Genomic DNA, 27,876 nt, shown 5'->3' with positions numbered 1-27,876 from the left:
GGACATTTTATAACAAAAATCGACCTGTTTCGGGGTTTCCCTCAAAACTCGACGGTTCTCGAAATAATGATAATATTCCATAATTTAGCCGTTCACTGTATATTATCTCATAATGAGTAACTGGAAGTGTTAAATATTTAGAATTTTTTTATAATTCACCTTATTGTCTTATACGTTTTTTATTGCAATTTACTTTCGGTGAACTAATAATTTGACTCTATTTTTACACGCCATAGCCCTATTCAAAAAGCTTTGAAATACCGTCATAAATAATTGATTGAACTTTCCAGAATCGCGTGAGAAAAATCGAGTTTTCCACTTTGCTATGCGCTGCTGGTTGCTTCTCATGTGCGGACCTCTTCTGGTAACGACTCGGCCCCGTTTTGACTCAACAGCCCTTCTTAAAGATGTGTTAGTGCCAGCTGATGCTGCAGTTGGATCGGTGTTCTACCGATTAAGAGCAAGCGATCCAACTTTCGATTATCCGTTGGAATTCCATATCGTCGGGCAGTCGAGTATCGTGGGTGTAGAGAGTTTAAACTGCAGTAGGTTTAATTCGGTAAGTAAAACACTTTTTTAATCTTCATTTCTCCAAATTACTGCTTTAATTTTTTATTTGATTTGCAAAATGGGAGTATCTATACAGGGTGTCGAGCGACAAGTTCTGATTAATAGTAATGATGGATACAAAAATCTGAAATTGAAGTTGAAAGCAATGCTTTTTATGATACTTTTGTATATCCTAATTTTTGTGTTTCGGGTGATGTGGTTATTCCAAAGTATACTATTCAGTTGACGTATTGCTGAATTTCCTTGACCAATTCTAGTAGCTATTTCTTTTGTATTCCGACCATTGTTTGTAATGTTTACACCGAGATATTTATAGCTATCAGTATTTTGAATTTGTTTGCTTCCTAGTTCTAACTGCTTTCCTTCACCTCCCACTACTACGTACTCCGTTTTTGATGGATTAATTGATAAGCCCCACTTAGTATATTCTTCATCTATTTTTCGTAACATGCAGTGAATATCATCTTGATCTTCTGCAAGTATTACTTGCTCATCAGCAAAATGCAAGCTGTACAGTGTATGGTCTCCAATTTTAACACCCATAGGTTCACATTTTCTTTTCCATATATCCAAAACCCCCTCCAAATAAATTTTAAAGAGTGTAGGTGCAATGCAGCAGCCTTGGCGAAGTCCTTTGGTGACTTTTATCTTTTTTGTCACTTTTTGTCCAATCTTTATTACACTCGTCATATCATCGTACAACTCCCTTACAGCATTAATGTAAATCGGTGGAATATTCTTGTCTTCTAGCACCTGCCATAGCTTGGCTAATGGGACACTGTCATACGCTTTTTGAAGATCAATAAATACCATGTGTGTCTCCATATTATGTTCCAAACGCTTTTCTATTGTTTGTTTTAGGCAGAACACATTGTCTATACAAGAACGACCAGTACGAAAGCCACTCTGATCTTCAGCGTCTTCCCAGCAATCTTCAATTCGGCTTTTAATTATCTTCCCGTAGACTCTACAGATTAAGTTAGTTACACTAAGCCCTCGGTAGTTCTTACAATCTTTTCTGTCGCCTTTATTTTTGTATAGTTTGCTGATATATGCAGTTTTCCATTCTGGGGGTAGCTCTTCTCCTCTCAAGAATAAATTAAAAGTATAAGCCAATAGCTGAAATAGTTTGTCAGGGCCATATTTAATCAGTTCAATGGGTACTCCCCCCGGTCCTGGAGCCTTTCCATTTTTCATAGCGTTGGCGTGTTTTTTAATTTCTTCTGGTGTTATTTCAATTTGGCGTTTAAATAACCCTTTAATATTATTTTTAAATTCTTCATGCAATTTTAGATAAAATTTGCGCAGAATGCCCTATACGAAAAATGTAGTATTTTCAAGATATTCCGATTTTTTAAAAAAATTTGAAACAATCCTATTCCAACTTGAATAACGATATCTCCATTAATAACGAGGCTAGTGAAGTGAAATTGTAACCAATAACAACAAGCGCTTGCCCCTTAATTTCATATGTCTATCTCATCGATATTTCACACAAGATCTACGATTTAAATAGTTTATTATATGTTGTTTACTTTAAATAGAACACCCTGTATTTTATTACATTTTCCGCTGTATTTTTTTAAGCCAATTCGTTTGATATCGATATTCCCTATACTCAAATCTAACCACTTTTGTGATATTTCAATATCTAAGTTAACAACACTTAATTATTTCAACATTAGTAAAGGGTAGGTCATGACTTTAATTATTTAAGGTGATTTTTCATAAATTCTGAAAAGTAACTAATAGCATAAAAGGATTATTAATTGTGAATGTCAATAAAAACGTTTACTAGGTATTTTGTATTAATTTAAATACATATATATATATATATATATATATATATATATATATATATATATATATATATATATATATATATATATATAGTACCTAGGTTGTCAGATTCCGCTCATGATTCTTAAAGCAACTTAAAAAAATAGACAGAGTTATAAATCAGCTCCGTTCAGCTCCGTCTCTTTTTTAAGGGAAAGCAGTGGGCCACTGAGATGTATTTGTGCAAACACTTTAAAAAGTCATTAATAATAAATATGTGTACAAAAAAAATTAATTTGGTCACAAAAAAAACTCACCGCGTGAGTCGCGTTGGTGGCCACAGGGCAGAAAATGTGTCGGTTGAACTTAAAAAAAAAATAATAATCTGATTGAGAAAAGATATAATTATGAACCTAGATAACTAACCCCAATAATTATTAAATGTCAACCACATCAAAAAAACAAATTAATTACCTAATTTTCAATTTCTTCATGAAACAAATGTCTAAAATAATTTTCTAAGCACAATCCCGGATATTCAGGGCACTCCGCACAATAAGACAATGAGTCTTTTCTTTCTTTTTTAGTTTGCCAGCAATATTTACACCGTCTTCGTTTTGTAATACCATTAGCTGATTTTACGGGAATGGGATGGCAAATGAAACGTCACATTTTTCTTGACTTGAGGGACCTTTGGGTTTGGTCCCAAAAGACTATCAATTACCGACAATCAAAAGTCGTAGAATGACATTTTTGTATTAGAATTATTATAGAAATAGTATGCGTTGATTAGCATAATTTTAAAAATATGTATGCCTATTTTTTTGTACCACCTCATAGTTTTGTGTTCGCAACTATAATAATTTAACATCTGGTCACCTAAGTCAATCCCACCTTTGTTTTTGTTATATTCAGCGACTAAACGGGGCTTTTCTTTATCAATTCTATTCCTAGATATTGTTGGAACCATTTCATGACCAAATTTGGAAGAGATCATTAAAACATACACATATCCCTTTATTATTGTAAGCACTCACCAGTTCATTTTGTTTTAATTTTCGAGAAACAACTTTGTGTGAATATTCCGCTCTTCCTGCTCTCAATGTTCCTGTAAGATAAGTTTTAACCGAAAGTAGTTTTTTACACAATGGAACACTATTATAAAAATTATCCATATATAAGAAGTGACCAACATTTAGTTTCGAATCCACCAAATTTAACACTACTTTTTCCGTATGATTACGTCCTACAACTACGGGGTCACTAGCTCCACTATAAACTAATATGCGTTGAATCATCCCGGTACATTCTGCCAAAGTATACAGTTTGACACCATATTTGTGTCGTTTGCCGTTGAGAAATTGACGAAAACTAAGTCTTCCTCTCCATAAAATCATAGATTCGTCCAGGGCTAATTTTCTTTCTGGATAATAAAGATTCTCCATTTTATTATTAAAAAAATCTAACAATGAAGATATCTTGGCAAGTCTGGATTGATTATTGTCACTATTATTGTTAAAATGTAAGGCACGCAAAATTAACATAAAGCGATTTCGGCTCATGTATTGTCCACACACTGGAATACTAAATAAATGATTTTTCTTCCTTAAAAATTAAAAGTGAAACTGGAACAAACCATGAAGTGGAGATATCCAGGAGTGGCTAGTATACCTGTTGAATACAAAGCACGTGGTGTTCGTGTGTATTAAGGTATATTTTTCTTCCAATAATCATTCATACGATTAATTTTTATGGTTCCCATGTGAAACAACAAACCAAGAAAAATTTTAAATTCTTCTACAGTTATATCCTTTCAAGCTGCAATTCTACTTTTCTTAGATTTGCTTAGAGAAAGAATATCAGCGGCATATAAATTGGTATTTTGAATAATCAGGTCATAGAATAATTCACATGCCAATAAATTGAAGTAATTAATAGGATTGCTGCCACCCACATTAATTTTCAATCCTGGTATTGCTGTAATGGTAGCACTGTAGGATGATGAACCTCTGAAGATCATTCAATAATATTTTGAGGCTCCTTATAACCATCAGCATCTTCAGATTCTTCTTGTAAATTAGGATCGTCTGTCCGATCATCTTCATCACAATATAAATCTTCATCACTTGCGTCACTATCGTCATGTGAATCTTCTAATATGTGTAATAATTCATCATCTGAGACTGGCTGAGATGTTTTCCACCTACCTCGTTTAGAAGTCGAAGGTTGGCAATATTCATCACTCATTTTAAAAATAATTTAAAATTGAAGTATTTAGAAAAACACGTGCAATTACTCACAGTAAAACCAAAAAACATCCAACACCGAAGGCGTACAAAATATAACTGGATGCATAGCAAAATAAACCGATGGGATTGGATTATGATAATACAACAAATTATTGAAAAATGCAATATCTTCTAAATACATCTGGTGGTTCTTTCAAAGCTTACCGATGCTTTTACTTTTATTACTTTACAACCTCTTTTTATAGCTAATTTTGTCGTTTTTGAGCACGTCTAGCTTGAATATTTGAAAAGTAAGCAATGAAATTCATATTATCATCCAATTTATCAACGGGACAGAAGATATTTATTATAATAATTTGTGAAAAATCCGCCTAGATAACATTCATACATTGTCATATACTCAGAATAAAGTTTAACATCAAAATTCGAAAACCAAACACAAACTCCAGTATATGAAAGTGTTTCCAAGCGGCGAGCAGATATTTGTTGTAGTTCGTGAAAAATCCGCTCTCATAAAATTCATATATTGTCATATAGTCAAAGACCGCGCGACTCGCGTTGGTGGCATCTGAGGCTATATTCACTGAACGTGGCAGTCGCGTTGTCGGACTTGAACGCGTTAAGTATCCAAATCATATCAAGGGTGTATCATGAAATTTATTTTAAATTCTAATAGTTTTGTGATAATCCCGGGATGTTACAAATACTTGTTAATATTTTTTTTTGAACCTGGTGTATATAATTCTATATTATTGATAGGATTTTTAAATTCACTTCAGATCTAGTCCACTCGTTTATTTTTTTTGAACTAGGTAGGTCTGCATTAGGCATTGGTAATTAGGCATTAAGGTGAACCGCATACCAATTAGCAACCTACGCTACGCGGACGACACAGTGATTATAACTGATAATTTGGAAGATCAGCAGTTATTACTTGATAGGGTGAATAGCATAGGTAAAAAATATGGCCTCAAAATCAACATTTTGAAAACGAAATATATGGTCATTAGCAGAAACCCTCCAGAAAACCCGATAATATGCATAGGTGACGATCGCATAAAACGCGTGAAAACTTTTAAATACCTTGGCACCACAATCAATGACCAATCGGATCCACAACAAGCGATAAAAACCCGAATACAAATGGCAAGACAAGCTTTTGTGAAATTCAGACCGCTCCTATGTAATCAAAACCTAAATTTCGAAATACGCTACAGAATGGTCAAGTGCTACATATGGTCCATCTTGCTTTATGGCATGGAAACGTGGACTTTGAAAAAAACATCTATCAACAAACTTGAAGCATTTGAAATGTGGTCATTGAGAAGAATGATGAGCATACCTTGGGTGGATAGAGTTCGAAACGATGACGTCCTTAAGAGAGCCGGCGTGGAAAGAGAACTCTTTGAATTAATTAAAAAACGCAAGATTGGTTACCTTGGGCACATATTGAGAGGAGCAAAATATGAAATACCACAGTTAGTCCTACAAGGGAAGATCGAAGGTAGGAGAGGAGCCGGCCGCAAACAATTATCCTGGTTAAGGAATATTAAAGAATGGACAGGAATACACAATACAGGCGAGCTGTGTCACGCCGCCAAGAACAGAATTCTAGTAATGAGATAGTCGCCTACGCACTTTGGTGTATGGCATGTTAAGAAGAAGAAGTCCATATCAAGTCCAGCAAAACGATTCACCAAGACGTCCTGAAAATTTTTATAATGAATTCCAGATATGTAACAGGATGTGTATGGAAGAGAAAATTTCCCGTTTTAACCAATGGAAGTGGCTGCACATGTGAAATGATTAAATTAAAAAATCAAAGTGGAGACAATTTTGAAGATGAATTGCTAACTAATTGCTAATTTGGGAGCCCTATAAAATATTTTTGTGGTGTTATGGGAAAGCCTCAGAATAATCATTAATATACATATAATTTTTTTTTATTTTTTTATTAAATTGTTTTTTGCATAATTTAATTTTTAAATTTAATAAATCTTTTTCTTTTCAGTGCATGTCTTCTGCCAGTTCCATTTCTCTGACATGTTTCTGTTCCTTCCTGAATTGACTATTTTTCTATAAAAATGCAGGATTCCATATCCTGCATTTCTAAAATTAGAATTATTTTTATATATTTAGATTAGTCCTACTATACTCTACAATTTATAGCAAATTGTAATATGTTACAGACAAATCATTAAAATTTTAAAGAGTCAGCTCACAAACTGGTGGTAAAGTATTACTGGGTATTTCCATTTTTCATTTATTTTTAAGAATTCATTTCTTTAAAACATGTCTTTTTGAATAGAATTCTACACATCTCAATATTCTAACAATAAGCATATTTATTTATATTATGTATCTCTTGAGAATATATTATGAATAGTGGTTAAAAGAATATAAAAAGTATTTTACCTTTCTTTCTTCTTTACTTCAACTTGATGTAGACTTAAATAAATGCTTTCATCATTCTAAAGGTCACAATAAATTGATTAACATTTCTACTAACTACAGTTAATTTTTAGTAGGTAATGAATTCTAGATTTTCTTATTCTATCAAATAAAATTACCACTTTTTCTGTTTCTTTGGCTATGTTGTCCTTATTTAAGTTATTTGAAATTATCTTCTGTGTTTAAAAATCAACAGTTTCCACTAATTACATGTAATTGCCACTAATTTTGACCTCTTGTTAAAGCTCTTACTCTTTATTAAATTCAGCATAATTTTTTGTACAATCCATTACTTCTTAAACACTATTTTCTGTTTAAAACAATATTATTGTTTTCTGATATATTCAAATATATCTTTATTCAAACCATTTAAACAAACAATAAATAACATCCAATAATAAAACGATTGGTACTACTGAAATAATGACACTTGATATAAAAATTTGTTTGAAGTCAAAAAAACTTTTACATCCAAGATATTCACCAATTTGTTGACACAGAAATTGATGAATAAATTCATGAATTTCTTCGTGAATTTATTGTTGGCGTAAAGTCCTCATTACAATCAATTGTGGCTTAAACTCATATAAATATAATATTTAACCATGATTTAAGTAATAAAAATGACTTGTAGAACATGTATCTAGACATGAAAACCCAATCCTAAAAATATGCCTTCTTTTTAAAATGTAAACACTAAATATCTGTAACACTAAGTATATTAATTATTTAAAATTTGCCAAACATTATTGCAGGTATGTCAAGCAAATATGATTATCAAAAAACGATTAGAAGCAAATCGTTTTTACGACTTTACAATAGAATCAAAAAACCAAAGGGGCGAAACCTCCTTACTCGACTGTTCATTTCGTGCCACAAACGCAACAACCCCCCTGGAGAAAATTTTTCCGGGTGCGCCAAGTCTTCTTTCAATATCTGAAAGTGCAAGGAGAAACACTGAACTTGGAACGATCCGAGCCACGGGGAATCCAAGACGTCCTACGCCAGCTCTATTAGAATTATGGGGCTCGCCCGAGTTTGGACTTCATCAGAAGTTAGTGACTGACAGAGATGCTGAAGGGACTGTTGTACTACTCAGCTCTTTGGATTATGAGAAGAAGACTGTACATCACCTTACAATTTTTGCAAATGTAAGTAATGTTATTTTTACATTTTGTTAGCTAGAGTTAGAGTTGAATTTAATCAATTTATTTAAAACTTTTATTCGAAAAAAGTTGACGTAGGAAACTTAAATATTAATTTAAATTGTAGCTTAAAAAAAGTTTATTTTTCTTGTTATTATTTTTTTATTACGCGGTTTGATTAAATTTCTTGATTATTGTATACCGTGCCTCCTTATTTACAATTCAATTTCAGAAATTGGTGTCTTATTTGTTGATTCTGCTTCTATTCAGAAAATTTCTTAGTTAGACCTATAAATAGGTACTAAATAGCATCAACGGTTTAGATTGGAAAGGTCCTGCCTTTGTAATACGACACAAAATAGAAAAATATAATAAAATATTTGATGAGACCCACATTAAAAATAATATACCATGCGGTCCATATGTATGGCATAAATTCATTTTTAGCGTTAATATGTACTATGTGAAAAAAAAACCTAAAATATGTCGATTTTTATTCTTAAATTGACAACTTACAGTATGAAAATATTATCCCACTCCAGCACCCTCTTTGAATTATAAACACCCCCTCGAAAATTTTAAATGACAAAGGGGGTCGTGTGGCACCTTGTTAGAAAGGGATTTTAGTCCTCTGTTCAGCAATATAAAGTTTTTTGAGTCTGTGCACTCATAACTGAGAGAATTGAACTTTACACTTAAATTAAATGTTCAACTTGACTACCATTATTCACTTCTTGACAATAACCGAAGCGATTTTGGAATTCTCGTACATTTTGTATGGCCTCGGGGGTTATTTTGTTAATTTCTTCCGTTATCCTAACTTTTAAATCAGCAATATTCCATGGTCTAGTAAAATATACTTTAGAAATAATCAGGTATTTTCGTATCTGTTCTGCTAAACATTAGGGAAAAAACTTTGAAGATAATAAAATATTAGTCAAAAAGCCAAATAAACAATTGATATGAATCTAGTAGGCTGCTGTCATTTAGGTATTTAAAGTTACTAAAAGACGTCAGTATAATATTTGTGCGCGTATTAAATTTAATTATGGCTCATTTGCCCGAGACTCAAAGAATAGACATTTTAATTATGATTTGTTTTGGTAATAAAACAAGAACTCAAAAGGAGGTTTGTGAAATGCTTAATAATAAATACCCTGGTCAACTAGTTTCGTAGTCTACAGTTAGCAAAATTGAAAAGAAGTTTCGTTATACTGGACATGTAAAAAATATTAAAAAACCAGGTAGAAATGTTAAATTTACTGATAAAAAAACGTTAGACGTACTTCTAGAGATTGAGGAAAATCCGCATAAGACAACTCGAGAACTTGCCGCCGTCACTGATGTAAGTAAATCATCTATTTTGAGAGTTTTGCATAAAAAATAACACCCTTACAAAGTTCAGTTGGTACAAGAGTTAAGTGAAGATGATCCTGATAGAAGGCAAGAATTCTATGAAATGATGATGGACAGAATGAACGCAGATTTGCAGTTAATAAACAAAATAGTTTTTTCTGATGAAGCGACGTTTGATTTAAACGAAACAGTCAACAAACGGAACTGTAGATATTGGAGCAGAGAAAATCCTCACTGGATGTGTGAGACTCACACGCCATATCTTAAAAAATTAATGGCATCATTAATAATAAAAATAAAATTAAAATTATTGGTCCTTATTTTTTTGAGGGCATAGTTTATCTAGATTTTTTGATTAACTTTTTAGTGCCTACATTACGAAGATTTTTTTCTGATGTTAATCATCCAAATGTTATAGATCGATCTATTTACTACCAACAAGACGGAGCTCTACGGCGTTTTGCACGTACAGTTAGAAATTATTTAAAGGAGGTTATTCCCAATAGGTGGATTGGAAGACGTGGAACGATCGAAATAACCTTCTTACGAGGTTATTTAAAATTTAAAGTAAATTTTAATAGACCAAACAGTATTGCTGATTTAATAGTTAGGATAACGGAAGAAATTAACAAAATAACCCCCGAGGCCGTACAAAATGTTGTACGAGAATTCCAAAATCGCCTCGGTTATTGTCAAGTTGTGAATGGTGGTCATTTTAAACATTTAATTTAATTGTAAAGTACATTGAACAATATTGAACATACATTTTAAATATTATGTGATATTATTATCTTCATTCAACCTAAAGTTTTGTAATAGACACATTATCAAAATTTTACATCTTAAAAATCAATTTTCTTAGTTATGATTGCAACAAACTTAAAAAACTTTATATTGCTGAATAGAGGACTAAAATCCCTTTCTAACAAGGTCTCATACGACTCCCTTTGATATTTAAAATTTTCGAGGGGTGCTTATAATTCAAAGGGGGTGCTGAAGGGGAATAATATTTTCATACTATAAATTTTCAATTTAAGAATAAAAATCAACCTGTTTCAGGTGTTTTTCACATAGTACATAATAACGCTAAAATGAATTTATTCCATACATATGGACCGCATGGTACATCTATTTATAGTGTGTGCATTCAATATGGTAAATCCCATGTGCCATCATTGCAAGGCAGATAGAAAACTAAATGAGCAAATTCAAAACGACGGCCAGGATCAAATATATTCTATAACTAATATGCAGATGGACATAACGAAATATAAGAAGATGAAACAAATAAATTAGCACTAGAGACCAAAAATGCTTACTTCATATGAGATAGAGAAATAGTATTAAGTAAAGTACCCCTTCAATAATGTGAAAAAGACAAACGAAAGCATTTACAAGAGAGTTTAAGTAGAATAACAATGAGAATATTAGTCCAGAGATTTGACCACTAATAATCATACGAACAAGCTGAATTTTGTTGATAATGTTAATTTTGGGAATACAAAAAATATACAAAAAAGTTTGTCACTCCTACCCCCTGGCTTCCCCCTAAAACACCCCTCGCAGTGGGGAAAATCAATTTACCATGAATCTATACGCCGTAGAAAAAAATGTTTCGCTAAGATAATTATAAACAAAAGTACAAAAATGTTAATTAGCACTCCTTGTGTAGAATTAGCCGTCCTCTCAGAAACAAAGCTTGAAGCGACCGGCGATGTTGAATGTCAGTTACGCGCGCGAAATAACTTTTAAATAAGATTTGTATCAACTGCACAGTAAAAAATTAATCTTTTGATAAAAAGATTGATTTTTTATTTTTATTTTATTTTGAGTGTCCTATCGACAAAAATCAATCAGAGGTTTAGTGACTTTTTTTTATTACCTTTAAAATGATCTACTGCAAAAGACTCTGGGACTAATTTTAAGCAGGATACGATTTTTAGAAATTTTCTACTTTTAACAATTTTTACTATTTACGGCAAAATGCAAAAATTGCGTACAAAAGTTGTACTGTTCATTTTAAAAACCCATTTTAACTTTGTCCATAAGTCACTCTAATCAAAAGCTATCGAATTTTTACCGTCGAGTTGATACACATTTTATTTAAAAAATTGATTTCGCGCGCACAAAAAATCGCCGATCACTTCAGGACTTGTTTTTGAGAGAACGGTTCATTCTACAGAAAAAGTGCTACTGCACATTTTTATTTACCGTCATCTCAGCTACATTTCTTGTTTGAAACTTTTTTTTCTACGGTGTATAGATTCTGGGTAAATCGATTTTCTGTTCCCTCCCCCCTGCCAGGAGCGGTTTTAGGGGAAAGCCTGGGTAGAAGTGGCAAACTGTTTTGCATCTTTTTTGGGTTCCCAAAATTGACATTTTCAGCAAAATTCAGTTTGTTCGTATGGGTTTTAGAGGTTAAGTGGCATTTTCGTCCCTGACGACTGCGGCTGGAGTATTATTTCCTTGTACATTTAGGTATATACAAATCTTTGCAAGTATCAATTTGACGAACCATATCTTGACTACCATTGGTTCTAGAATATTGTACAATAGATTATTCTAAAGTACAGAAAATAAGTTGTCTGTGTTATTTAGTAATGCATATACCTAAATGTACAAGAAAAAAAGTTATAATAAGAAAATAAAAAATAGCACCAAATATCGTTAAAAGTAGAAAACTTTGATGAACCGTATCTTGCTAAGAATTAGTCATAGAGCCTTTTACTATAAACCCATTTTAAAGATAATGGATTTTTCTTTCAATTAAATGTACCACTGCATATACCTAAATCTGCGTAGAAAAAAGTTATAGAAGGATGTTTGCGAAAAATAGAGAAAATGGCTAAAAAATGGTGTTAGTGGCGAAGTTTAAAAAATGGTATCTGGAATACTGTAAGTAAATCATAAGTACTTTTACCAAATGTCATTTTGGAAAAGAAGAATAAAAGTTTTTTTCTGTTAAGCAATGCCTATACGTATACTCCCGTGGAAAAAAGTTGTTGTGTTCCTGTTTTTTGCTTCGTTTTTTGAATATATTTTTGCCAAAAAAAAATTATTTTTGACTCTAAAAGTTGACATTTCAATAGAAAATTTAATTTTAAACAACTTTTCTGTAAATGTATATACAGGGTGGTCCTTAAGTAATTGTACAAACAGAAACCGTAGATTCTACACTTTAAAATATTACGATTTAAGCCAACTTGCTTTAATAAAATGTTGATATTAAGAAAGATACAGGGTGTTAAAGTGCAGATTTCAAATTTTATTTTTCGCTATAACGTTTACGTTTGTAAATATTTCTAGACAAAAATTTACAATTGGATGCTTTTGAGTAGGATAAATTAAAATGTTATACATACTTTAACGTAACTGATAGAGGGCGCCACATATGCCACATGTGTGACATAAATTTGCGCTTAACTTTTTTGTTCTTAAAAGATAGCTCTATTTGTGTTAAAAATATTAAAGATACATTATTTTTACAAAGAAAAGGTATACTTGTTAGTAACCTTAAAATTCAACCGTTTTCGAGATAATCGCATTTTATAAGTCAGCTGCATATTAATTCTTAGTTTGGTATTTGTGCGGTAAAGCACTGAATACCTCTAGATAAGCATCATTTATAGTTTACTCTTATTAAAACAACTTAAAAATGATAATGTAACATCACAAAATGCTTTGTTATACATCTTCTTCTTTAGGTGCAGTGTCCGTATTCAGACGTTGGCCGTCATCATGTTGACAATTTCCCTTTTCTATCGCTTCTTAAGATTCTATACTGGCGTTGTATTACTTTTCTCTATTGTAAAATGCTGAAAACCCAAAATATGTGGTTTATGCAAAATGGTACATCACCACATTCTAGAGAGAAGGCAGTTAGAACATACTTAAATACAACTTTTCTGAACGTTGGATTGGTAGTGGTAGTCATATTCCTTGGAGATGTGGTGAAATATTGATATAATTATTTAATTCATAAAAAAATCCGAAAAGAATATTTATTATTCATTGCGTAAATTGTTTACTCATTTTTATTGGGACAAATAATAGAAACTAGAGCACAGGTATTGAATAACACATATGTGTCTTGTTTCATAATACTTTTGCTACAAATCTAGCCTTAAAGACTCAGCATTGTTACAAAAACACCATCGTTGGCCTAATAACCGATATTTTTATAAATATAGTAAACACACGGGCAATTTAGTTTAGCATAATATTAGTTCGTTAGTAAATAATAATAGTCCATTTGTTCGAGATGTAATTATAGTTACTCGTAAGCTGTAACATAATCATATAAATAAGTAATGTCATCGATAGGTTATTCCGTGTGTGTATATAAGTAACCAATGGACGAGATACATCACAGTTTAATATATTATTTAACCTCTGCGACAAATAAGATGTAGTTCCATAAAATACCATAAGATTTGGATATGTATCCAAAAGAATATATTCATACATTATACATTATAGCCACCAAGTAGCCCAGAACTTAATCCGCTTGATTTGGGTGTATGGGGCGTATTAAAACAACGTGTCTATAAGAATCCCATAAATATTCGCAACCAACTGTGGGAAGAAATAAATACTGCAGCAGTTTCTTTAGAACCAATGATGCTATTTAATATGAGAGGATCTTTTATGGAATATATCGACAAATGAATTAAATAAAATGGTGGACATATCGAACACTTACTTTGACAAAAAGTTATGATATTTAGTTTAACTATTTCTTAATTTGGTTTGTAAACAAAATGTTTTGATTATGACTTTAATTTAACATAAAATGTAAAATGTTTGATGTAAAATTCTATTATTCTGTTATTTTGTCAAATCCTATTATTAATTATCCCACTGATATATTTATTTTATTTAATATTTCGTTAATTATTAACTTTAGTTTAAGGTATTTTATACCAAAATTTAGAAGTATTAATGTTTTTGTCTATTTTTCCTTCGTTGCCTGTAGTAATTGCTTTAAATCAGAATTATGCAGCTAATTTGTAAAATGCGATTATCTCGAAAACTGTTGAGTTTTGAAGTTATTAACAAGTATACGTTTTTTTTGTTAAAATAATGTATCTTTAATATTTTTTGTCCCAAATATAGGTAACTTAAAGAGCAAAAAAGTTAAGTGCAAATTTATGCCACATATATGGCGTATGTGGCGCCCTCTATCAGTTACATCAAAGTGTGCATTAAATTATAATTTCTCATATTTAAAAGTACCCAGTTGTAAATTTTTATACATAAATGTTTACAAACATGAAAGTTATAGCGAAAAATAAAATTTAAAATTTGCACTTTAACACCCTGTATCTTTCTTAATATCAACATTTTATTAGAGCAATTTGCTTAAATCGTAATATTTTAAAGTGTAGAATCTACTGTTTCTTTTGTACAATTACTTAAGGACCACCCTGTATACGAAAACTGCATAGAGTTGACCCAAATGCACCGTGCCTAAGGACAAAATCATCCCATTCTTAAAAACGCACCCCTTTAAATGTTCACTCTGCGGTTTTTTCATATTTCATTTCATACTTAGCATGGTTATTGCCACCAAGATCCATCCACTATCTGTTTGCTCTCTCCCTTTCCCATCCGGTATAGAGACCGGCAATGCCAGAGTTAATTTAGTAAATTATATTTTTTTTTTGCCCACCACTTTGTGACAAACAGTACGTAAATCAAAAGATATTTCATTTTGTAGTATGGTTCACGAGCAAATTTTTGTTGCATCAATTTACATTTGGTTATTAAAATATAGTCGTTATTTTTAAAACTTGTAGTCTGTATTGCTATATATAAAACAAACTAAAACTTTCCAACATATTGATTATTTTTTTCTAACTCCACCTATTTCAATACATAATGCGTTTTACTACAAATCAGCTTTTTTTATTAATAAATTCTAAATCAAGAAATCGACAACACTTATATTTAATTTGTAGAGTTATGTAAACTTTTAATATAATAACTTTTTTCACATTATTCTTTCAAAATATCATATATTTTCAAAAATACTTTTCCAGGATCCCTGGACCAACATGGCCGAAGATACAAGAAATATAGCAGGTTGGCCATTATTGATATCAGTATTAGATGAGCAAGATACTCCTCCTGTGTTTACCATAGCACCCCCAACAACCACTCTTAGTCCAAATTTAAGTTCAGGTGATTTAATACTCAGAGTACATGCCGAAGACGGCGACAAAGGAAATCCAAGAGATATTCGCTATGGACTCGTTCCAGATAAAAATCCGTTTGTCACCTTTTTTAGCATAGACGAGACAACGGGTAAGTCAAATTTGATTTTATACTTTAGTTTCTTATTATTAAGGGTTTTAGAATTAATGCATGTTAGTGTTCTACAATAGGAAACGTGTTGGTGAGTTTATAGATCGATAGAACATAATTTAGCTAAACACAAGAGAAATTAATTTTTGAACTCGAGGGTGAGAGAGCAGTGATAGTTATTATAAAAATAACCTTTAAGGAAACTATTCAGAATTATTTAAAAAAGGGATTTTTAAAGCACGGAACTTAAAGAATTACTTGGGGTTCAACAATGGGAAATGGAAGCCCAAGACCGTAGAAGATGGAGGACTATAGTGGATGCCGCGAGTACTCAAGGACCCTTAATCTAGCGGGAACAAATGAGCGGAATCTAATTTAACCTACGTAATATTTTTTCACCTATTTTTCACTAATTTATTACCACCTTAATAATTTTTCACCACCAAACCAGCCTTAAGGGGAGCGATTCTGAAATAGGAAGGCAATTATTTGTAATGCTGATATCGAAAATTTTTCTGGATTAGCACAAATTAATTTTTTAATGCTTGAATGGGGAGATGGATTAATTTTACCAATTTCTTTGTCATCAGTTTTTGTTTTCTTTTTAGGAGCTGATTTAGGAGTTGCGAAGGTTGTCGTGTTTGGTGTGTTATTAGAGTTTAAGTTTAGGGGGCTAGCGATAACCAGTAAAGAAGGTGATTCAAGAGGTGTCAGTGGAATGAGTTCTTTTTACGCCAGAGTTAGAAGAGACAGATACTGGTATTAGAGACTGTTCATTTGGGATTGTTATGTCAGTAGGTGGGTTATTTGAATAGATTTCTTCTTTTGAGGAGGATGAAAGAGGAGATATACTAGAAGGAAAATCAATTGAGATTTGGCTAGAAGTTGGATTTGGAGAGGGATTGCTAGATATTTCTTGAGGGTTAGGGCAGGAGTCTGCAGTGTGTCCAGATTGCTTGCATAAAAAGCATTTAAGTTTGTCCGAATTAATAAAGATCCTATAATTTGTATTTTCATATGAGATTACAATTGAAGTATTTAAGTCAAAGTATTCTTTATCTGGTATTACAAAGACTGAGAGTCGAAAACTGAAGATGTGAGCATATTCATCTTCTGGTGAACTAAAACAGATAAGCGAGATAGGGGAAGCAAGTTGTAATCCAAGTTCATTTTTAAGTGCTTGCTCTATGAGTGCATTCGGGATCGAAGGATACACGTTAGAAAGTAGTAGCCTCTTTGCAGGTGTGACAAATCTGCGAATAGATATTATTTGATTTCTAACAGAAATAGTCGGATTATTTTTTAGAAGATTATCTACTACGGTTACGGAAGAAAGATAGCTGTAAATACGCTGGTTAGAAATACGTGAAGCAAAGGTTATTTCTTTAGGGGTAACAATTTCGCCGATTGCCAAAATGTAATAAAATAGCACTACGTCTGGGATAGCGTTCATAACAATGGCTTGAGTTCTACTGGAACATGCTGTTGCTGTCATAGATTTTTTCTGTGTGATTTTGGTTACTGCAGCGAAGCTAGCATTTTGATTTTAATATTTTGGATGCCAAAATATTAAGTATGACCAGAAATGACTGGCCTAATTTTATTTGTCGGAAGTATTGTCAACTTACCAATATTTACTTGATAAACAATAACATTAAACTAACAAGTTTTTATTAAAAATACTATTAGTAGAAGCCTGATGTTCACTAGTTGGTTGGTTGGATGACTAAAATTTTGATCTCTAAACAAGTTATAAATTTCATGTGTGAAAGCTATCTAACATATTGATTTTGTATTATATTTTAAATAATTTATTGAATAAGTTGAACATTTATAAAAAATCTAGTGGAAATTTCAACTTGGACTTTTTCTTAAAACCTGTGTGCCATACGATAGTTTGTTTTTGGACTAGTTTTTAGTCGACTGACACTTTTCTGACATCTTTAAACAAGTTCAATTAAATTCAAACCAGTTCTATATTTAAATCAAGGTTGTTTATACAAAAAGGATATATTTTTCAACCATGTCGAACTTCATTGTTCTGCTAACCTCAATTTAGTTCCGGTTAAGATTGGAGTAACCAAGAAACATACAATCCTATTTGAAAAAGTAGTGTTTTTAAATTGAATCACGAAGCCCTTGTAATTCATTTTGAAATCCATTCTGTAGAATACCGAAATGGGATCCCATTTGCATAAACTTCCAATGGCGGACATATGAGGTGCTGGATTTTCCGGAAGCTGTATATCGCATTTTGATCTAGCACGAAACTTTGCGGTCGATATTTTATGCTAAAATGTGAAAATACTGGCTTTTCCACAACACCAATTAGAAATGAAGGTCCCTCGTTAATAATGTAGGGAAAAATAGTGTCTGAGTGGGCGTTGCATATATTTTTATTTTGATTAATTGTTTATGAAAGAATTTATTCTTTAATTAGTTGCTAAACTAAGCATTTTTTATTTTAAGTATATCCAACCTAAGGTTTTTAGGTACACGTACATGTTTATTTACATACTAAATTCACATGCTGTCATTTTTTTTTACAAATTTTCTGATGTATAGTGTCTTTTTCTTTAAGCGCCGTTTCCCAATCGGAGGTTGGATATTATCATCACTATCTTCACTCTATCTACCGGTGGTCTGAAAACTTCTATTGAACTGCATCTAAACCAGTCCTTTGAAATTTTCAACCATAACACTCTCCTTCTTCCTATACTCCTTCCTCCTCTTATCTTTCCCTGTATTATGAATCTTAACATTTCCCTCATTACGTGTCCAAAACATTGGATCTAGAGTTTTAACCTTGTTTAAGCTTTTCCTTTCTTCAAGGAAGGGGTATTCCTTTTTTTTCGGAGTAATGGAGGTATGATAAAACGTGATGAATGATGTTATGTGTGGAGAAGTAGTAGACTACTAAGGAGCTGGGGTTCAGAAGGTGGCGTATATATGTGGACGATGTATTAAGAAGCGCACAAGAGGAATTTAGGTGAGCTATGGCAAACATGTCGCAGGAGGTACTTCAGGGGTTACCAGATATACAATAGGAACGGCTCTTAATCAGCATTTTTGGCGTGCAATTGTTAGTTGCGATATTTAATGGGGGTTGATTCTAATATGTCAAAATACTTATCAGAAAGTTCATGTCCAGTGTTGTGAAGAAGTTTAGCTGTAGGGAAGGGAACTTTTCTTTGAGGAAACCTGGTGAGTATTTGCCCTCGGCGATTGCAAGGTGTCTTTAATATTTGCTTTGCTCTGTTGTTCGAGCCTGTAATGGTTCGAAGGGCATACCTTCTACTGAGGGATAGAATTCTGTCGTAATAGGTGTTATATTTGCCAGTATGTATATGTATGTATATGTATGTCGAAGTAGACGACGCCATGAGTAAGAGAGGACTAAACGATGGAGAATGGAACAACAGAGAGAGATGGAAACGGTTGAGCGAGGGAAGGCAGCGAATACTGTAGAATCCCTAAATATATATATATATATATATATATATATATATATATATATATATATATATATATATATATATATATATATATATATATATATATATATGTGCTGATGAATAGAGCCTGCTCTTCCTCATGCAGAATCTGAGAATTTTTCCTTCGGTAGCTATGATGGTATTGATTTGGTAGGTCTTAAGGGAGGCGTAGGTGCATGCCTTGTATTCGATGATAGGTCTAATGAAAGTTTTATAGGTGTGCAATAGTGTTTTAGATGACGTCTTGCCCAATTTGCCGGCTAGCACTGCGAGGAGTTTAAACCTCCTTCTCACCCTATCAAAGGTATCTTGAATGTCGGTTTTCTAGTTGAGAGTCCTAGTAAAATAAACTCCCAAATAGAAAACCGAGTTTCTGAGAATAAGGTCCTCTCCTAACAGAGTTATTCGGCCTTGGACATCGCGACAATTTGAAGATTTAAATAAAATTAGTTGTGTTTTGGAGGGATTTATGGTCACCCTCCATTTATTGCACCACCTAATGACTCTGTCTAGATAATTTTGAGCTCTTTTGAATACAGACAATTGTCCACGCTCTCTATGTGGTCCTGGCGTGAGGAGAGCAGTGTCATCAGCGTACAGTAGAAGGGTCTCAGATCTATGCTGTGGGCGGGAGATGTCACTATTGTAGACTGTGTATAGTATTGGAGCAAGAATTGAGCCCTGGGGTACTCCAGCTTGTGGAGTGAAGGGTGTGGATAAGATATCGCCGACTTTGATCCTGATGGCCCGATGAGAGAGATAGGAATTTATTAGTATAACGAAAGGTGTAGGCAATTCAGCAAGGTGGAGTTTTTCGAGCAGGCCTGTATGCCAGACCTGATCGAATGCCTTCTGGACGTCTATGAATATGCCTAAGAAGTGGAACCTTTCGTTAAGTGATTGTGAGATGAAAGTTGTTGCTTCAACCAATGCATTTTGCGTGAAGTGTTCAGCCCTGAATCCGAATTGGTAGTCTGGAATGGCAAGGTGAGCGTCTAGGAATTCTACGAGTCTGTCCTTAAGAATCCTCTCGTAGACTTTACCTAGGGTGTTCAATAAAGAAATAGGTCTGTCCGATTCAGGGTTGGCGAGGGTTTTCCCTTGTTTGGGACCAAAATATTATAACTTTTTTTATTGTATTTATTATTTCGTATTCTTGGCCCATTTCTCGCAATAGTTTGTGTTCGTTTTTTCTAAACCCATGCTATTCTAAGCATCTTTCTGTAACACCACATAACTGTAGCTTATTTATATGTTCTTACTTCAGTGTCCAGATTTTACGTCCATATTGTAGTATCGACAACACGTAACATCTCAGAGTTCTGACTCTCAGTTCTAATCTAATAGTCTACAAGTCCATGGGAGATTTTTAATGTGTCATTTGACCCAACATGAATCACATATAAATCAATACACAATATGTAATACCAACTTTAGAAACTATGCCGATAATTTTTATCAGTACATATGAGTTACAGGTAAGAGTAACTTACCACTCAAGAGGGTGTTTTTTTTGCCAAACAAAAATAATGACCTGCGACCTAATGCCATACAAAAATATTGGTACCAGGATCAGGGAAAATTTTTTATTTTCAAAAAACTTTTTCTCCATTTTCGGTAATTTGATACAGTACCGCATTCATACACAAAGTTTTGAATTGGTATATAGATTAATTTCTTTGCAACGATCTACATTTTGGCTGGGACAGGGGTGAGAAATCTAAGGCGTAACCCTTAATTTGTAACGAGTATTTTGCCTACCACATAGGGTATACTATAAGGGTTTAAAAAATTCGGGACAAAAAATATTGGGGTGGAGATAGGGCAAGCAAAATAAAACGAAACTGTTGCGAACGGCTATTCAGGGTTTATTTGTGAGCTGGGTCATGGATAAGTAAATGAAACAATGGGATTGGATTGGAGCAACTACAAAAAGTAAAGCAAAAGGGTACTTACATAAATCTCCTGGACAAACAAAACACAAGAAGGTTCTCAAGCTATTTAAAATAAGGACGCCGCTTTGAAAAATCTTCCTGCTGGATGAAAGAAAAGGCTCTTCCTTAATACAAAAATATAAAAGGGGTTAAAAACTTTTTTAAAATAAATAAACAAATTGGTTTAGAGAAAAATTAAAAATCACTTTTTCAGAACAAATTTGCCGGTTCTTAACGCCGACACTCGCCTGCGTCATTTCTATTCAAAGATTCTCCCAAACCTCTTTAACTGCACAATTAGAAATATGCAACTTCCTTTTCAACTGCTCACTAACTAATTCCCGATAAAAAAAGGAATAACGAAAAAATATTTGCGAATTTGAAGAAAATTCGGACTAACACGGACACCAACTGCCTTTGACAGTGGTTAGAGCGAGAGTGATGTAATTCTCTTCCCCGCAAAACCTTCTCAGCGATCTAAGTGGATGTTTATTTCAGGCGCAATATTAAGCGGCTTAACGATTAAAGAAAATACCGAGGAAATACACATCTGTGATACATAAACAAACTTTAAAATGTGTTTATTATCAACTCGTCGACGCAAAATGGATTGAAAATACTTTTTCGGTGTTTTAACACATACGGGGTGATTGAAATATATACGAAAGAATATAAAAATGTTACAAATTTGAACAACCATGCTTTTTGTAACGATAAGAATTGGCGGTAAAGTTTCTAAAGTTATTATTACATATTGTAGTATTGATTTATATGTGATTCTTGCTGGGTCTAATGACCCATTAAAAATGTCCCCTGGGCTTGTAGTCTATGATGTCTTTATTGCAGAAAATAGTTTTTATTTTTACAAACGCATTTCTTGCTATTTTTATCCTGGCCATTATTTCTGTTGTTTGATCATTATTTTCTGAAATCCAGGTTCCCAGGTATTTGTATTTTTTAACTCTTTCTATCGGTACAACTCCCAAATGTATGTTTATTTGTATATTTATTTTCTTTGTTATTATCATGTTTTTTTTTATATTCATTTTTAAATTATTAAAACTGATTAATGGATATGTAATTGGTATAATGGTTGAACACTTATTATATGAACACTTATTATAATGATGGATTTCCGCCTGGAAACTGTCACATACTTAGATAGACTTACCGGGAAATGTATCCCTTGATTTGTCTCTACTATGCCGGCTTCCACACCCTCCGATGTTTTTGAGCCATCCGTGTACCAGATAGCAGCAGCTTGTATAGGTACACCTTTATTCCAGTCTTCCCTGCCTGGTATTGTGAACTTATTGTTAAAGCTATATCTCGTAGCTGTTGCATCGATAAGTTTCCCCATCACAATATCGGCTTTTAGTTGCTCGATTAGCTTTCTGTTGTCAGTACCATGCATCTGGCTTATATGTCGCTAACTATGCATTAATCTGTGCATCATTGATCTGGCTTCGCCCTGTATAAAGATATGAAGTGGTGGTAGATTCAGCAAGACTTCCAACGATGCAGTAGAAGTTGTTTTTATGGCCCCCGTAATACACAGGCATGCTAGCCTTTGTATATTATCTAGCAGTCTTATTGCTCCCACGTGCTGCGTCTTTGTCCACCACGTCACCGAGCCATAGGTTATCATGGGTCTAATAACCCTTGTGTATAACCATAGAGTCATTTTGGGGTTAAGTCACTAATTTTTACCGCACATTCTTCTACATCTGCCCAGGAACATAGTAGCTTTCTGTTTTATTCGTCTGATAGAGTATATAGTATTGGATAATAAATTTTATGTATAAAAATATAAACAAAATATTTAATTTTGGTTTTATACCATATACAAACAACTCTACAATTGTACAGCAGGTGCACCGTTATAATTAATGGAAGTTTACTAGAGAAAATTTATTGCCTTATTACACTCTGATAAGAACGATTTATTATTAAAGGGAAATATTATTTACAATTAGTATTCTCTCTGGGAAACCTTTACGTCTAGAAAGCGCTGCATTTAATAAAGCGATTTTTTAGGTATGTACCAAGCACGAATGAGCTATAAAAGGATTGATTGTTAGTTTCATATTTTACATCTCTTGAAATACAATTTAAACATTAATAGAAGAACTTCATATTTTTAAAACAATTTTTAAATATTAATTAAAAAAGAAATATTTTTTAACTCGTCTTCCTCTTCTTAACGTGGCCCATCCCTAAGGACATTGGCGATCATCGTGGCCCATTTGACTCTATCTGCAGCCGTTCTGAAAAGTTCTATTGACGTTTTCCCATTCCATTGTCTCAGATTCTTCAGCCAGGACGTACGTCTTCTCCTCGGTCCTCTTTTGCCTTCCACCTTCCCTTGTATGACCAGCCGCATTAATTCGTATTTCTCGTTTCTTAGTATGTGAACAAAGTAGCTTATTTTTCTTGTCTTTATAGTGTTGAGTATTTCTTTATCTTTTTTCATTCTTCGTAGCGTTTCCGCATTTGTTATGTGTTGTGTCCAAGATATTTTTCACATTCTTCGATAGCACCACATTTCAAAGTTAATGAGTTTTTTCTCTGTCGCCTCTGTAATTGTCCAGGCCTCAACTCCATACAACAGGACAGAGAACACGTAGCATCTTAATACTCTAGTTCTAATTTCGATGTTGAGTTTTCCATTGCATAATATTGCTTTCAACTTATTAAAAGCACTTCTGGCTATCTCAATACGCCGTTTTATTTCCGAACATCTATCCCATTCGTCATTTAGTTCGCAACCTAAGTACTGATATCTGTGCACCCTGCCTAATAGTTTTTCTTTAGCATAAACACTGTCTTCCTCAATCTTGTTCTTGCTTACTACCATGAATTTTGTTTTATTCGTATTCAGTGCCATTCCATACCTTTCGCAGTAATGGGTAATGCGATCAACCAAGATCTGTAGTCCTTCTCTGCTGTCCGTAAGGAGTATTGTGTCATCTGCGTATCTAAGATTATTTAGAAGTGCTCTGTTAATAAATATGCCTTCATTTACGTCTTCTAATGCCTCTTTAAACAGTTCTTCTGAATACATATTAAAAAGTAAATTTCTAAAGCATACATCCTTGTCTTACTCCACAATTTATAGGTATTTCTTTCGATTTTTGTTGGTCTATTCCTATTATGGCTTTCTGATATCGGTATAGATTGGCAATGATTCTCACGTCTTCGTCATCTAATTCTGTGTTCTGCAGTATTTTTGTCATTTATAGGAGTTGTACTTTGTCGAAATTTTCGAAGTCGACTAGACATATGAATACGTCACAATTGACATGTTGACATCGTTCGATTAGTGTTTGTTCAGTAAATAATGCTTCTCTGGTGCCAAAGAATTTTCTGAATCCCAATTGGATTTCAGCTATTCTATCATCTAGCTCGTCATCTGCGAAGAAGGACGAGTATTGCTGATGTTGTGGAACGCATAGCGGAACTTAAATGGAATTGGGCAGGCCATGTAGCGAGAAAGCATGACTCACGATGGACGAGTAAAATTACACATTGGAGGCCAAGAGCAGACAATCGTAGTAGAGGAAGACCACCTACACGTTGGGCTAACGACATCAGGCTTATCACGAAAAATTGGCAACAAAGAGCACAAAATTGCAAAGAATGGAGGAGTTTAAGGGAGGCCTATGTCCAGCAGTGGGCGTGATAAATGAAGGCTGGGTGATGATGATGATGATGAGCTCGTCATCATAAAGTCGTACTATAATAAATTTGCAAACTGGATAAGCTAACCAAATAAAGTAATTTTAGGATAATATTCCTAAATAAAATTAAAAGTTAATACTATTTATAGCAGTTTTTGAATTCGATTAATATTATAGTATTAGAAGATCTTAGAAATGTTTTAAATGAAATTCCGAATATTCATCACTTCTTCTTCCTTCTTGTATATAGGCTTTAAAGCCTGTTTCTTCTTCAAGGTTAGCCTCATAAATTGTTTAAATTATCGCAGCATTTTATCTTGGTCTGTCAATACTTCTTCGTCTATTTGGTGACTATTCGTACTATCCTATCCTCTCCCTACTAATGTGTTCGTTCCGCTCCTGTTTTTGTTTTGTCACCCATCCATTTATGTCTTCTATATTGCATGCCCTTCTTATGTTATCCCTCTTGTTTCTAGTAATCGTTTCGTTTTAGATGTGTCAGATCTTGTCTCCGCCGTGTTAGTTTTCTATTTATCTTTGCCTGTATTCGATTATGGAAGTAGATGTTTTCGATGGTTTGTATAATATTGATTGGTATGTTTCTTTTATGCAGTAGGTGTAAGACGTCTTCGACTTGGATGCGATCGAAAGCTTTTGTCATTTCTATAAAACATAGATATGCTGGTTTATTGTACTCGATGGCTTTTTCTGTGATTTGTCTTAGTATAAATACGGCGTCTACGCAGGATCTTCCTGATCTGAATCTTTATTGTTCATCTGATAAAGTTGTTAGTTTATTGATTTTGTTGGTTAGGACTTTTGTGGTAAGCTTAAGTGCGGTGTTCAGTAGATTTATACCTCTATAATTGTTGAGGTCTTCTTTATCTCCTTTCTTGAACATTGGTATCATTTGCATGCTGCTTTTTCATGCGTCTGCTATCTTACAGTGCAATATTAGTTTTTGTATAAGTTTTGTCATCTCTAGAGTTATACTTTCTCCTCCGTGCTTTAGAAGTTCGTTGGTTATTCCGTCTGGTCCTGGTGACTTTCTATTTTTAAGTGAATTTAAAGCTATTTCTACTCCCTGAAAACTGATTTCTATTTTGTGTCTTAAATTCAGGTACATTATTGTGTTGATTATTATTTTCCTTTCCTTTAAACAGTTCCGTCAGGTATCTTTCTCATTCGTTTGCTGGTATGTTCTTGTATTTCTTCAATTCTGCCATTTCTTTCTGTTAGTTTCTTATGAATCTCCATATTTTGTTTTTATGTACCGTAGAAGTCGCTTTTCATCCTTTTTGTAAACTGTTCCCAGTGTTCATTTTTTGTTCTTCTTACCAACTGCTTTGTTTCATTTCGTATTCTTCTATAGGTGTCTCGGGATTCTGGAGAATTTGATGTTTTGTACGTCTTGTAGGCCTCTCGTTTCTCTTTACATTTCTCTTTTATTTCTTTTCTGAACCATGGTGTATTGTTGTTGTTTCTTTTGTTCAGTACGACTTTGCGTTTTCCTAAAGCTTTTGTTGCTGCTTCCTCAATGTTGTTTTTAATTTTTTTTCTTCCAGCTCGCGTTTACATATTTGATTTTCAGCTGTATCTTCTGTGCTAGCTTCTTTTGGTACATTTCTCTTGTAGAGTCGTTCCACAGTGATTCCACATTAAATTTTTCTTCAGTGATTTCCTGTAGAAAATGTTTTGGTGTTATTTTTATTCTTATCGTTGCTTAGTGGATTTTTCTATTAGTAACTATAAAATCAATCATAGATTTATGCCCCTGGAGTTTTCAAATGTATATTTATACTGGAGCTTATGGTCGAAAAATGTATTATTGATTCTCAGTTCGTTAAAAGCACAGATTTTAGCCATGAGTTCTCCATTTGCGTTGGCGTGGTTTTTTCATTAAATCTTTGTTTTACTCTTGGAACTATTTCATTTCCGATTCGTGCATTAAAGTCACCCATAAGAATTAAGGACTCTTCATGAGGTATTTCATCTAGGATGGTTTACAATTGTTCGTAGAACGCCTCTCGTTCCTTCTTAGGTTTGCAGTCCTCGGGGCTATAGACAGATATGACATTTAATTTTTGGTAGTTCATATGTATTATTCTTTCGGAGATATAACGGCAGTTATTTAGGTTGTCTTTATATTTTATCGACTATCCACGAAAGTACTTATGGAGAAAACTTTAACGCTAGAGTAGGAAAACAGGCTTATAGTAAATTGATCGGAATGTATGGTAAAGAATTAGTAAAAAACAATTGCGAAAGGTTTATAAATATGTGCCAGGAGTACGACCTACAGATTTTAAACGGGTTTTTTGTACATAAAAGTATACATAAATTTACCTGGTACCAACCTACGAGTGGTCTAAAATCGATATTAGAGTACATAATAATAATACAAATTACTAAATTCAGAGCCCAAGGTTTAAAGGTAAAGAAATGAGCAGACTGTGGCTCGGACTACCACCTAGTTATAGGAAAGATATACATACTTTTTGTGAAAAGGCACCGTAAAAACATAAACGGAAAAAATAGAATCTACTTCTTCTTCTTCTTCTTTGGCTTTTTCCCATTATGAGTTCACCGTTTTCGTCCTCTACAGCACTCTATTTTTCTAGTCGCCTTCTCTCAGGTCTCTATCTATCGTAGCATTTCTTATGTATATTTTCGATCTTGTAGAAGGTCTTCCTCTCCGTCTTCTTCAGGGCGGGTCCTATTCCAATATTCTTTTAGGCCACCTGTGCTCTAATTGTGTATTATGCTTCCATTCTGTTCCATATTTCCTCTATTCGTATTCTACCCGATCTGGTGATTTGTAGACATCTTTTTATAAAATCGAGTTCAACTGTTCTTATTTTATTTCGTATTGATGTCGTCATTAGCCATACACAGCTCCATATAAGGTAATA

At 33.3% G+C, this 27,876-nt stretch overlaps 1 protein-coding gene across 1 annotated transcript in view; it reads left to right on the top strand.

Annotated features, from left to right (window-relative positions):
• Nucleotides 1–325: 325 nt before the first annotated feature.
• The window catches only part of Cad86C (Cadherin 86C), a 76,639-nt gene continuing 49,088 nt past the window's right edge, over nucleotides 326–27,876 (top strand). Inside the window, exons 1-3 of the mRNA XM_072536343.1 lie at nucleotides 326–559; nucleotides 7,805–8,200; nucleotides 15,592–15,856. Coding sequence (XP_072392444.1) covers nucleotides 326–559; nucleotides 7,805–8,200; nucleotides 15,592–15,856 — 895 coding nt within the window. The remainder of the gene's footprint in view (nucleotides 560–7,804; nucleotides 8,201–15,591; nucleotides 15,857–27,876) is intronic.

This window comes from Diabrotica undecimpunctata, chromosome 6, assembly GCF_040954645.1.
Source record: "Diabrotica undecimpunctata isolate CICGRU chromosome 6, icDiaUnde3, whole genome shotgun sequence".
Taxonomy (NCBI): domain Eukaryota; kingdom Metazoa; phylum Arthropoda; class Insecta; order Coleoptera; family Chrysomelidae; genus Diabrotica; species Diabrotica undecimpunctata.
Note: the sequence above shows the minus strand (reverse complement) of the source record. Positions and strands in the feature narration are given on the sequence as shown.